This window comes from Astyanax mexicanus, chromosome 8, assembly GCF_023375975.1.
Source record: "Astyanax mexicanus isolate ESR-SI-001 chromosome 8, AstMex3_surface, whole genome shotgun sequence".
In the NCBI taxonomy this organism is placed as follows: Eukaryota; Metazoa; Chordata; class Actinopteri; order Characiformes; family Acestrorhamphidae; genus Astyanax; species Astyanax mexicanus.
In genome coordinates this window covers 17,470,941-17,483,875 of record NC_064415.1, presented here as the reverse complement: position 1 = coordinate 17,483,875, position 12,935 = coordinate 17,470,941, and the positions used below count along the sequence as shown (strand labels likewise).

The 12,935-nt window shown below is 37.5% G+C and overlaps 1 protein-coding gene across 1 annotated transcript; it reads right to left on the bottom strand.

The window, feature by feature from the left end:
* Window positions 1–8,219: 8,219 nt before the first annotated feature.
* mrpl52 (mitochondrial ribosomal protein L52) lies at window positions 8,220–11,555 on the bottom strand. Its single transcript, XM_022678504.2, has 5 exons — window positions 11,467–11,555; window positions 11,136–11,205; window positions 9,479–9,546; window positions 8,550–8,614; window positions 8,220–8,385 (listed from the first exon to the last, which is right to left on the bottom strand). The coding sequence occupies exons 1-5, from the start codon at window positions 11,498–11,500 to the stop codon at window positions 8,239–8,241; spliced, it is 384 nt and encodes a 127-aa protein (XP_022534225.1). The 5' UTR covers window positions 11,501–11,555; the 3' UTR covers window positions 8,220–8,238.
* Window positions 11,556–12,935: the final 1,380 nt, after the last annotated feature.

Here is a 12,935-nt window from a genome sequence, read left to right as displayed (position 1 = left end):
TAAACTATTCAGTACAATTATTTAAGTTTAAATTATTTAATATCTGATAAACTGAGCCTGGGTCAGTGTCTGATCAACAACTGTTGTAAACGTCCGTTTTACTGCCAAGTTGGTATATAACCAGATAGAGGGGATTTATTTCTGAGTCTGGTTTTAACACATGAAAAACAGGCACGTCAGAATTTGAAAATTAACGCATGTAAATGAATGGTGTCTTTCACATCCAGTCCGGCGAGCACCTTTACACGGACACGTGAATCCGTCGTAGCACGCACTTCACGCCTGTACCTGCGTGCCCAAATTTCGGATAACTCAGCGCTTTTGCGGGCGCTTACCGCATGGGTTGTGCACGACTACAAAGAGATTTTATTTATGTTCAGATTAAAATTATAAACTAAACACATACTTTGCGCTGCACGGCGGGGTGGTGTTCTTGGAGATGGGAGAACAGGTTTGACGTATGTCCACCTTTAGCTGTGACTTTACGGCCACATTGATTATAAATCGGATAACCATCCTCGGGTGCGTTCGGCGGGTCTCTGAAATAGTCCCACACTGCTGATTTTAGTTTAGCCTTTTTTTAGGCGGACGGAGATTTGTTTATTCTGATGCACTTTCTGCTGTTCTCACCGCTGTGTGCTGAGCAGCTGAAGCGGAGCAGAGTTGCGCATGCGCGGGTGAGTTTCTCCGCTGGCTTGCGTTTTACCGGTAATAAGCAAACACACACGGTATGATAACCGTGCATTTTAATACCATAGTATACCGTGAAACCGGTTACCGCTGCAACCCTAGTAGTGAGTTTGTTTCGTTTCCAGTCTCGTCCACTGTGATATAATATCACTGACAGTTGGCTGTGGAATATTTAATAGTGAGAAAATTTCACGACTCAACTTGTTACACAGGTGCTGCATTCTATCACAGTACCACGCTGAAATTCACTAAGCTCCTGAGAGTAACCCATTCTTTTACTAATGTTTGTGGAAGCAGTCTAGATGTCTAGTGCTTGGTTTTATGGTCCCTAACTTGTGAACATTAGTTGCTTTTGTTTTCTGAAATACTGTAATGCAATATGTAAAATCTAAAGGTATCAGTATTTTCATCTCCATAACTAAAAAGAAAAGCTTCTAGTCTTTCAGTTAACTAAGCTTTTCTTTTATTTTAAAAACACTCTACAATACCAAGGACATTTTGGTACCCACATTTTTGGCTGGTTTTCAAACAAAGTCTGAAGGTTTTGTCTACACACATGCACACACACACACACACATACCTACAGCTGGTGAGCAGAATGTGGCCTAGACAGCTGCTTGCAATTGAGGCTAGGTGTGTGTTTGGTTAACCTATGTTAAAATATATCTTATCACATACTTCTAAAGACTCTCTTAAAGTTTCAAAGAGAGTGTGTGTGTGTATGTGGAATGTTTGACTGTGGTAGTGGAAGGTTGGTCTGCTGCCACATGCAAGTGTGATTAGAACTAACATGATAAAATATCACACTCAGCACTAAACAGCTCTGAACTGCTCACACTGCAAAAAGGATATGATGTAATAGTTGTTAAATATGTGTTAAAGCAGCATTATGCAAAAAATGATCTTTGTTACTCTTGTTTTAGGAAATGTAATTTATGTGTTGCACCACCATTACAGAAAACACGCTTTACACATGCATTTATGGAGAAGCTGAGGGGAAAAAAACATAATTGAATGTGAGAAAAAAGAATGGACTGAAGCAGTAGAGTAATATTACAGGACTGTATGTAAAAAAATGCTACATAATGTTACTTTAAGTTTCACCAATTGCTGACACAGGTTTTAAACAGCACGCACTTGCTACAACAGCTGCACATGAGTCCAAAACCAACATAATGACGCTAATGACAGGTGTAGCTAGAGGGGTTCAAAGCCCCCAATATTGGTCTGTGAAGCAGTGGACGTGCCTTCTTTTGGATGAAGGAGCTCCATCAAATACCTTTGGCATGAGTTGGACTGATGTTTGGGATCCATTACTAATCATCAAATTCTTTTTTTGTAGGAGTTTCTTTTCTTTACAGTCCAGGCAAGTCTCTCACATTTCTTTTTGCATAAACATTGTAATAATGTCGTCTGAGCTTTGTGCTCTACGCCTCCAGCACTAACAGGCCTTTTCTTTCACAGCTGTTTGTTATTGCTGTGTTAGATAAGTGTTAGTCAGCGGTAAACTGGACTTAAAAGTAGGCCATTCACTCTTCATCACTCACACTCTATCCACGATCAGACGTTTACATATGACTGTGGAGCCCAACTCAGTGTGTGCCCCACTAGCCTTTGTTGGCACACACACACCCACACCCACACACACCCACAGCAGGAAGTACTTTGCTGAATCAGAACGTCCAGCCCAAAACCCAACGCCGTGGTCCCATAACCTTAGCCGAGTCATATCCTCCCCACAGCCCCTCAAAGACTGCACAGACCACCATTACTCTTAACTAAACAGACAGAATACCACATCACTGAGGTCTCTCCTCCTTCTACCCCCTCCATCTCTCTCTCTCTCTTTGTGTCTGTTTCTCTCTTTTTGCATAGCTATCCTGCCTTTTTCTCTCTCTCTCTCTTTGTGCCTATTTCTCTCTTTTTGCATAGGTATCCTGCCTTTCTCTCTGCTCTTCTCTGCTAGCTAAATCCACCTTCTATCTATCTATCTATCTATCTATCTATCTATCTATCTATCTATCTATCTATCTATCTGTCTGTCTGTCTGTCTGTCTGTCTGTCTGTCTGATGTAAATACCTGGAAATAAAAGCTGAAAATATTCTCTTTTGTATCTTTTAATGACAAACCCAAATCCATCCATATCTATCGATTTTTTATTCTCTCTTTTTGTCTGTATATATTTGCCTCCATCATCTGTTTATCTGTTCATCTGTCTATCTACTATGGCCTATTAGCTATATTACATATGGATCTTACTCTGTCTCTGTTCCTCTCTTTTTCTTTGTCTAGCTATCTGACACTCTCTCTCTCTCTCTCCATCTCTCTGTTTTTTCCTTGCTCTTGTTTCCTGTCCCGTCCCTCTTGCACATGTGTGCTAATGGACTGCACCCCCCTCCTCCTCCCTTCTGCACAATAAGCAACATCTGGGTCCAGTTCTCCAAAACCAAAACAACATGAACAGAGGGGGCAAAAAGAGGAGGAGGGGTAAGAGAGGGATGATTACAAGAGCCCAAAAGTTTGAGTTCAGAAACATAAAGAGAAGGAAAAATACAGTTTACCAGCTGGATCTTCTGTGCTAAGTGAAAAAAGCATCCATCTATCGAGTGAAATGTGTATGAAATGAGTCTGAAAGTGTAGTCCAGCTATAGAAAGGGTTAAATCTGTCAGAATTTTCAGTTCAGCTTTTCTTTAACACTGAAGACTTTGGAGCAGGTGTGAAAACACATTTCTCACATGTGTGTGTTAAGCTAGAAAAGAAAGTTTGCATGTAGGTCTGCTGAGTGTTAGGTATGTGTCGACTGGTTGGGGAGAGTTTCTGTTGTATTTGTGACCCCCTTCTCCACCCGCCCATCTGAAAGAAAAAGTAAACAGTGCCATAGTGCTGACACAAAGCGGTGGAGCCCAAGCCCCAGTCCAGTAAAACAGACTGGAGAGAAAAAAAATAGAGAAAGAATTCTGCGATTCAGCGACTAGAGCCATAATTATGGAGAGAGGCTGCTGAAATCAGCAGGAAGACGTGGGAGAGTGTGTGTGTGTGTGTGTGTGAGAGTGTGTGTTTAAGTATGTGAGACAGGGAGAAAGAGAGCAGGAGAAGTAGGCCAGACTATCACAGACAGTGATAAACTGTACGTCTGAGAGGAACTGTACTGTATGTCTCTGTGATCTCTATCTAGATTAAAACTCCTCTGCATGTAAACCCCAAAATTATGAGGACTACACACACCCATAATACTCTGACCATGAAGGACGTTCCTCCTCAGAAAGTCATTCTAACAGTACAGTCTTTTTCCGTTAAATAATAAAAGATACTAAATTACAGATTTTGGAGATTTAGGGTTTCCAGAGTGAGGGCGCTAGGCTGCACCGTGGTTCTGCCTGTGCTTTTGCCGATGATAAAAAACCCCACCGCCACAGCAGTGGCTTAATTACTTTTTCAGGCGAGAGTCAACATGGCAGACTCTCAAAACTCTTCTTTCCTTGGAGAGCACACAAGAGCCCAAAACTCATCACGCAGTAACGTGATCGCTCACATAACTCTCAAGCAGTGCAACAAAGTCAACTTGCAAATCCTGAGGAGAACACTTTAAGTGCTTGAACAACACCTGCTAAAAAACATATGCAGATGAAAAATCGGGCATAGTTAGCATGTTGCGTAGTTAAGAGTCTCAGTAGTTAAGAATATTTTCCACACTAATACTTTAGGTGTAGCAAATGTCATAGTATGTTTTATATGTGACAGTATAAGGAAAACAGGCTCTCAAGTGGCCAAACATCTAATGTTAGCCCTATGCCTGAATGATTGTCAATTCAATTCTCAGAGATGCCACAGCCATTCTTGCCATCAAGTTTTGCACCCACTTTAAGGCCTCACTCCAGCTTTAACAATTTATGTAACCTGCCATTAGCAAATATGTGATCCAACAACTAAACAGATGCTGAATCGAAAAGTATCTTTCACACATGCACTCATATACTAATCCTGAATAAGGATTTTTCTTAAAGACACTGAATTGTAACATGCACATGTCCATACATATGCCTGCTCATACCAAACATTTCTAGAGGGGAAAACAAATCCAGAACATCCCTACTCTGAAAAACGGGTCAGTTGTGAAGCTCCAGTTAACTCAGTGTTGGCCCCAACCTCCCTGAAAGATTGTTGATTAGGTCCTCAGAGTTGCCACAGCCATTCGTGCCTGGGAGTCTATCTGGTAAGGTTTGTAGGATCATCTGACAGAGTTGCAAAAACCTGCCTATTTACTTTATTCTCCATGATTGTGAGATAATTGTGTGGTGCCTACTGCATTTAACAGAGATGTGATTTCTATATTAAATATAGGGAACTTTGCCTGACAGTGCGATGCAAGTCAGTGCAGGCATCTGTTAGCTGTTAGCTGTCCTCCAAGTGTTTTCAGCTGTCTAGTGGAAAACAATTGCATTAGAATATAAAAACAAAGGAAACAGCCAACAAACCATTTGCACTGGAACGGAGGAGGCTCTCTGGCAGATGCTGGGGTCTCTGTGTAAGAGATAATATGACTGGTGTGGACAAATATGTCAATCCGTCATTGTTTTACATACAATGATAGACATTGTGCATTTCTCAAATTGCCAAAACTTTCTAGATTGGACTCTACACAATGCATCTTACTATTTTTCATTATTTGTAATTCAGTGACAAACAAAAAATAATGGCCTAAGTTTGGAGGTTAAATGTTATATAATGTTGCTCACAAAAGAACAAAATACGCCACTGGGTAGATTACTTTGGATATTTTGGATGAAACAGCAGAAAAACTATTTTTTTTTCATATAGATCAGAGGATCTAGTTGTTGGGACCCCCCTGTCTGTCTTATCAGTAAATTGATAATTGGGTACTGGTCATGGTTGTGGTGTCTAAGTCTTCTACTCTCAAAAGAACAATCCAAAAAATATGGGTCAACTTAAAGGTAAATTCAGAAGTCAAGTTTGTGCTCTATCATATGTCTGGTTGTCTTGAATACAGAGATAACAAAGATTAGTGGAACTTGTGTAGGTTTTGTGTTGCTTTTCCCTGTTTAAAGGAAACGTTGAGCATTTTTTATTTTTTAACTGCACCTGAATGGGTAGCAAGTCTTTACTTGTGAATCTTTCCTTAAATGGGTCACTGCACAGTGTGTGACCGAGTGGGCCCAACACATGACTCAATCTCCACTGCAAAAAAAGTGCATTCCAGTATCAGTGAACTTAAGCCAATGCTGCTGTAGCATTGCATTAGTATAAAATATGTTTACTGGACCTAGACACTAAATACTGGTAGATATTTTGTATGTTGCCAATTAAAACTCTTTTAAAGCTAAGAATAGTTATAAACGACCGAAAACAAATCCCTTGGACATGACTGGCATGCTTACTGTTGTCTGGGTTATGCTGTTGTAGATTATCTTTGGTCTTTTGTTGAAAAACAGTACTGCAATGTGAACTGTGACAGATGTTCATGTCATCTTTTTTTTACTCTAAAAACACGTTTAGGTTCAAGGTAAACCTCAACATGAAAGATCAACAACATACAAAATGTTGTCCTGCTGTTTGTGTTGCTCGTTACCAGTGGAAAACGTTCCTGGAGAGACAGAGATGAAGGAGGTCTTTCTCCACACCACTGGATCATTTGCTCCTCTGAGAAATGGGAAGAAAAAGAGGGAGAGGGAGAATGAGAGAGAGAGAGAGAGAGAGAGAGAGAGAGAGAGAGAGAGAGAGAGAGAGAGAGAGAGAGAGAGAGAGAGAGAGAGAGAGAGAGAGAAGGCCAGAGAGTAAAATGGCGGCTGTAATGTGCAGATCTGTATGCTGGTGAAACACTGCAGCCTGCTGGATAACACACTCACTTCTCCTCCAAGCCTCTCAGCAGCGGATTCCAGTCTCACACTCACAGCACGGTAGGCTATAGTGCTGAACTTTGTAATATTTTCCATTCCACTTGCCAAAGGCCTCATAAAAATGACTATTAAGGTTTCTGGGTATGTAATTTAATGCAGGTCCCAATTCCGTCCTGAAATCTGGCCACTGAACTCCTCTATTTCATGCAAAACAGCAGCTCCGGCATGAAGAACACTTCCAGAGTGATTCATCTGGAATAAGAGTAGAATGGAACAGCACCCTTTCAACATTAAAACAGCTCAAACCTGATTAATTATTTGGCCGTGAATAAAAACAATTTACCAGATGAACTTAACATCATTTTATTGATGTTTAGGGATGTAAGGAGGTGCTATTTCTTTGGTCAAAAATTCCCTTGGAGAAAAAATACTCTTGTAAGTCTGCCATTCATTTTCTATGCCCTTTAAATTAATGTGAGAATGTGAGCTTGTGTTTGAATTTACTAACACCCTAAACATTGCAGCATTTAAATTGTTTGTGATGCGTTACCTCAGGGAATGTCTTGGGAACATCCACACCTGTATAAGTTGTTAGGTGTTATCTGGTGAGTGTGGATGAACACTGGCCACTTGCTTAAAAAAATGACGAAGTAGTCTTAACACACTGTAAAGCTGCCTTTTACATCTGGTGATCATGATTGGCTTGGGTCTGTGCTACATCAGACTGAAACTCTAAAGGGTTCAAATTACTATTTTAAGTTAGAATTTGAACATTTGTATCTTAGAAGAAATTCACATATCAAGTAATAGTGTGGCAACTGGTTTAACATTATATTTATTTTCAATATAAAAAACAGGTGTGGGCTGTTATTTTGTTGAGGAAATATCTTATTGGTCTTTATTTATATATTTTGAACATTTTAAATACCTTTTCTTAAAATTCTATTGAAAAAACATGACTAGAAACAATCTAATTGAATCACATGATAAGAAAAACAAGATAGTAGATACTCAACTGGTTATTTCTCTTCATCACCTAATTTCTCCACAAAGGCTAAAAAGCCTGTCTGACTGTCAGCTGAGGCAAGAGTTACTCGCTTGGTTGTATTCATTATAAGTATCATCAGTTATTTGTTGCTCAAATGCTCCCTCTAGTAGTATATTTGCATTAGCAAATCAAAATTTCGCTACTCTTTAATTATTTTTTATCCAAAACACCCAACAATGTTTTGCTAGTTCAAAACATGCCATCAGCTTGTGGCTATGTGGGAAAAGAAAGAAGAGTAGGGGGAAAACTGAGAACTTTGGGCTGGAGTTTGGACAGTTTCAGACTGTCATAGGAAACTCTCTAATCTGTACAGTCAGGAAGGTGAGATACAGTTAAAGGGAGGAGATGAGGCAATGGAGGGTTGCAAAAACATGACACGTAAGAGAAGTGCAGGTGATTAATAGGATCTTAGATGGGAAAGGGGAAGAGCTTCATGCATGTTCCTCCTCCCAAAACTTGGTTATTTCATAAGAACATTTCACATCAATGAAACACTGGTAAACAATTTGGTTCTGATAATTTTAGTATGTGGGAATTCATGTTTTGCAAGAAAGAAATAAAAATATGTGAAAAATATTCAATGCCAACTTTACATTTTTATCAACAAAACACTAAAACAATGGATACTTTGCAATAAGTTGGTTTAATTCTTTTTCTTTAATAATAGTTTTCCTTTAGGTTTAAGCATAGACGTTTTCAACTCTTCTTTCCTTCTTTGTTCCTCCTCCTTTTTTGCCTTCCATGTGTCCATCCCAGTGTCCACCTCTGCGTTTAGATACACTGCCCTTCTCTGTCGGGGACAGACACAAACGGCACATGTAACAGGCTTGTATTTAATTCTGTTTAGGTTCTCTGTAATATAGTATAAGAACACAATATATAGTTTTTACCACTTTAACAGTAATTCACATCATATATATCACAGTGTGTTTAGAACACTGTTTTTTAACTTACTGCAAACTCTTCTCTCTCATTCCGCCTCCTGACTTGCCCTTTTAAAGGTGGTGCAGGTCTGCCATCTGTAGAATAACACAGAAAAAACTTTTTTTTTTTTAAATCCAAAGCATCCAGTATCTGCAATTAGAGTAGCACTCATCATAAGCTTCTTCCTACAAAAAAAATAGTATAAAAGATTTAAGACCAGGTTTTAGCAAGTAATGCATGTCAGCACTCAGCCAGCAATGTAATTACAATTCGACTGATGGAAAGATCATTAGTAAGTAACTGCACTTTATATCGTGTATGTGTTCCATGATATACTGAGCGATAGAAATTCGCTTGGAATAAAATATGTGTATATATTTATTAAAACTGAAGAATGTGTTTCCCTCTCCTATATTTTTATGGTTTGGAGATTAAATACAAAATATTTACAGCATATTTACATTTGTATTGTCATATCCAAAAATCTCTCCTTTTTTTAAGTACTCAAGCCATGACTCTTACCCAGAGGCGATGCCTGGGTATGTAAAGATTAGCCCAGTGTGTGTGTGTGTGTGTATATATATATATATATATATATATATATATATATATATATATATATATATATATATATATATATATATATATATATAAATGTGAGTGTGTGTGTGTTACATTAAGTATCCTGATATATAATGTTTAACACTATAATGTGTAGTTTATTAGCTAATCAGTTGGATCCAGTGGAAAACATACAATGTTAGGGCAGAGACCAGGGTTAATAAATTCATTTAAACTAAGTTCAGCAATGTATTTGATCACAGAACATTCATCATCAACATATGGCATAGGGCACTGAGCCATTAATGATTCAACGGGAATTAAAAACACTTTGTAAAAACTGGTGTATCACTAACTCTGTGATGTGCAGATCTTTTTACCGCAAGGTAATATCTTACCTGCAAATGACCAGTCAGGCAAATCTGTTAAGGGGCCGTATTCTGATCCAGTCCGTGCCAGCCCATTTCTGCAGATAGAGGACAAGCAAAGTTAATTTAACTGACACTGATATTCAAAGCGATTTACTCTTGAATCATATTTTACAGGTGAATGTAGAGGTCTGCCCTGGGAATGACAGTGCTATTAGCCACTACACGAAACCAACCAAATATTAGTGCATAATGGCTGATATATATATGATAAAGTTTGGGAAGAAACAAAGCGAGAAATAGATTACAAATAGTGCCTAAATTTCCTTCGGGATAAATAAAGTATCTATCTATCTATCTATCTATCTATCTATCTATCTATCTATCTATCTATCTAATTCTTTGTAAAAGCAAGTCAAGAGAAATTATATAGCTTTTGTGTGTGTTGTCTTTTTATCATTGTAATTAGGTGTAAATGTGCAAATGTATTTTTTTTACTATTTTAATCATGAAAATAGAAGTACTTTATATTTTTAAATAAAAAAGCATTAAGTAACTATTTGTACATAATACAGTGCCTGTCAAAAGTTTGGAATACCTTCCAATTCATTGTTTTCTTTATTCCTTTATTTAATTTATTTTTGACATTGTAGATTAATATTAAAGACATAAAAACAGTTAAGAGACACATGTGGAATTACATAGTAAACACTAAAATAAAAGAGCTTGTCCTCCACAATCCCCTGATTGGTTTGGGATGAGCTGAAGCTTCACAGTGTGAAAGAAAAGCAGCAACTATTGTTTAGTATCTTCAGGAACTCCTTCAAGATGCTACGAAAACTATTCCAGGCGACTCTACATCATGAAGACACTGATATTATAATACCAAGAGTGAGCAGATCTGTCCTCAAAGCTGAATATGGTACAGTAAATATGGAAGAATCTAAAGTATAAAACATTTTCTGGTTTGTTTTTTACTTCCTGATTACTAAATAACTCTACATGTGTTTCTGTAGAGCGTTAATATCTTTAATATTAAATTTAAAAAGCCATAATTGATAAATAAAAATAAATAAAATAGCTCATACTCCTAAAACAAATACACGTAATAGTACACTGCCTGGCCAAAAAAAGGTCACACACACTAATACTTTGTTGGACCACCTTTAGCTTTGATTGGGGCACACATTCACTGTGGCATTGTTGCAATTAACTTCTGCAATGACACAAGATTTATTTCAATCCAGTGTTGCAACAATTTTTTTACCAAGATCTTACAGCAGCATTAATGACGGTAGAGTCTGACCGCTCAAAGCCTTCTCCTGCACATCCCACAGATTCTCAATGGAGTTAAGGTCTGGACTCTGTGGTGAACAATCCATGTGTGAAAATGATGATCTCATGCTCCCTGAACCACTCTTTCACAATTCCAGCACCATAAATCCTGACATTGTCATCTTAGAATATGCTCGTGCCATCAGGGAAGAAAAAAACCCATTGATGGAATAACCTGGTCTATATTTACAATATTCAGGTAGTCAGCTGACCTCATTCTTTCAGCACATACTGTTGCTGAACCTAGACCTGACCAACTGCAGCATCAACCTCACATCATTTAATTAGTTAAATCCAGGTGGAGACTTTTTTGTACAGGCAGTGTATGAGTAAAACAGCAGAAATTACTTACTCCAGTCTCCACTTCTTCCCAGCGTGGGTCACACAGGTAGAGGAGAAGGGTCGAGCAGTCTGTCTTAAAGCTTAAATATAAAAGAAAATGAGACAGATTAAATTTTAATGGCGATAAAATAAATAAACATGAATAAATGAGCAGACAGCGAGCTCCAGCCTGTAGAACCCTGCAGCAGCGCTGTACAAAAACACACAGCCACTGATTCCTGATTAGGTCTGAATTCCGAGTGTAATAAATCTAATAAATCATCAGATTATACACATATTTAAACAGCACGGGGTGTGAAAAGAGTCCGAATCAGCTACAATATAAAGAACCTTCGCCTCACCTGAAGCGCAGACTATCCTCAAGGGCGCTGCCATTTTAACACAAGTACGGCAAGCAGCGAGGACCAAGCGAAGAACTCGAAACGAGAGGGGGCGGCTATTTTTTATTATTTTATTATTTTTATTATTATTGTTTGTTTTTAAAACATACCGTACCAATTTTTTATTTGTTTGTTTTATAATATAATATAACAAGGCATGTCTACATCAAATTAAATGAGTCCTACACATAAGTCATAATTAAAAATATGTACAATGTGCAAAACCACATATAAAATATATATTGTTTCTATATTCTTGTTGTAAACTTACTATTTAATACGAACTGTTAATTATTTGCCTTTGGGCAACCTTATGCAGGTAAAACACTTATGAATGTTTTGGAAGCTTCCAACCTCTAAAACAGCTAATTCAAATGATCAGTTTAAAAGTAAAAAAATATATATATATTTGATATATTCACATACACTCTCAATCTTTAAAAAAACTGATTTTCCCTAAAAACGTATAATAACTTACTATATATGTATAATAATAATATCCTATAATATAATAGAATAAAAATATAATTAATGCCTAATAGGGTTAATCATAGCATGATAAAGTGGGCTGGGTGCATGAGAGGTTGGTAAACGCTTGTTCTGCACTTGATTTTTTTATTTATTTTTTTTTTCATTTGGGCAGCCTGTGTAACCTTCCTCTCTCACATTAGTTGAGTGAGAGGAACCTAGTCTGTTTTGGGCTTGAATACGTCCGGTTTTGTTTGGTTTTCTGAGTTGGACATGTGAATGGTCTTTCAAAATGCCCAGGTCTGGACTAGACATTGTCATAATTAAAAATAAGTCAGGCAGATGTTATGTTGTACCACTAGATGGGCCTCTATCCACAGTGCTCTCACTGCTTCTCACCCAGCCCTCCCTTTCACTCATTCACTTTGAGAAATCTATAACTCATTCTCAACTGTTCCTACATCAGTTATCATTTTTTTAAGGCTATGCAAAATGTTTATTTAACCCTCTATGAATATAAATTTCTCTTTTGACTTCTAATAACAACCTGATTTAAATCAAATGTTTTAGGAACACGTGTTTGTTCTACCTGCATAAAGTTGCCCAAAGGGAAATCATGAGACTGTTTTTAGTAAGTTTACAACAAGAATATAGGTGAAATATAAACAGCCAAATATACTTTTTTACCTCTTTTCATGTTCTTGCACATTGTTCATATTTTAAGCATGACCCACTTGTAAGACTCATTCTACTATGCGTAGGTATGCCTTGCAACATTATATTAAAATTAAATAAATATATACGGAAAAAAAATAGGTATGTTGTGGTGTAATAACAAATAATGGATCATAGGATACTAAACAGGATTAAACTAAACAGAGCATGGGCATAGGTGTCTGTGTGTGATGCCACGTGTTTTTTTATTATTATTATTTATTGTTATTAATGTTTTTATGGCTCCA

Excerpts from the sequence above, each read along its gene's own strand:
- mrpl52 (XM_022678504.2), bottom strand. The coding sequence starts at position 11,500 with ATGGCAGCGCCCTTGAGGATAGTCTGCGCTTCAG. Across the intron at positions 11,206-11,466 it reads GAGGATAGTCTGCGCTTCAG|CTTTAAGACAGACTGCTCGA; the intron begins GTGAGGCGAAGG and ends TTTATATTTAAG. Across the intron at positions 8,615-9,478 it reads GCCTGACTGGTCATTTGCAG|ATGGCAGACCTGCACCACCT; the intron begins GTAAGATATTAC and ends GTTATTCTACAG.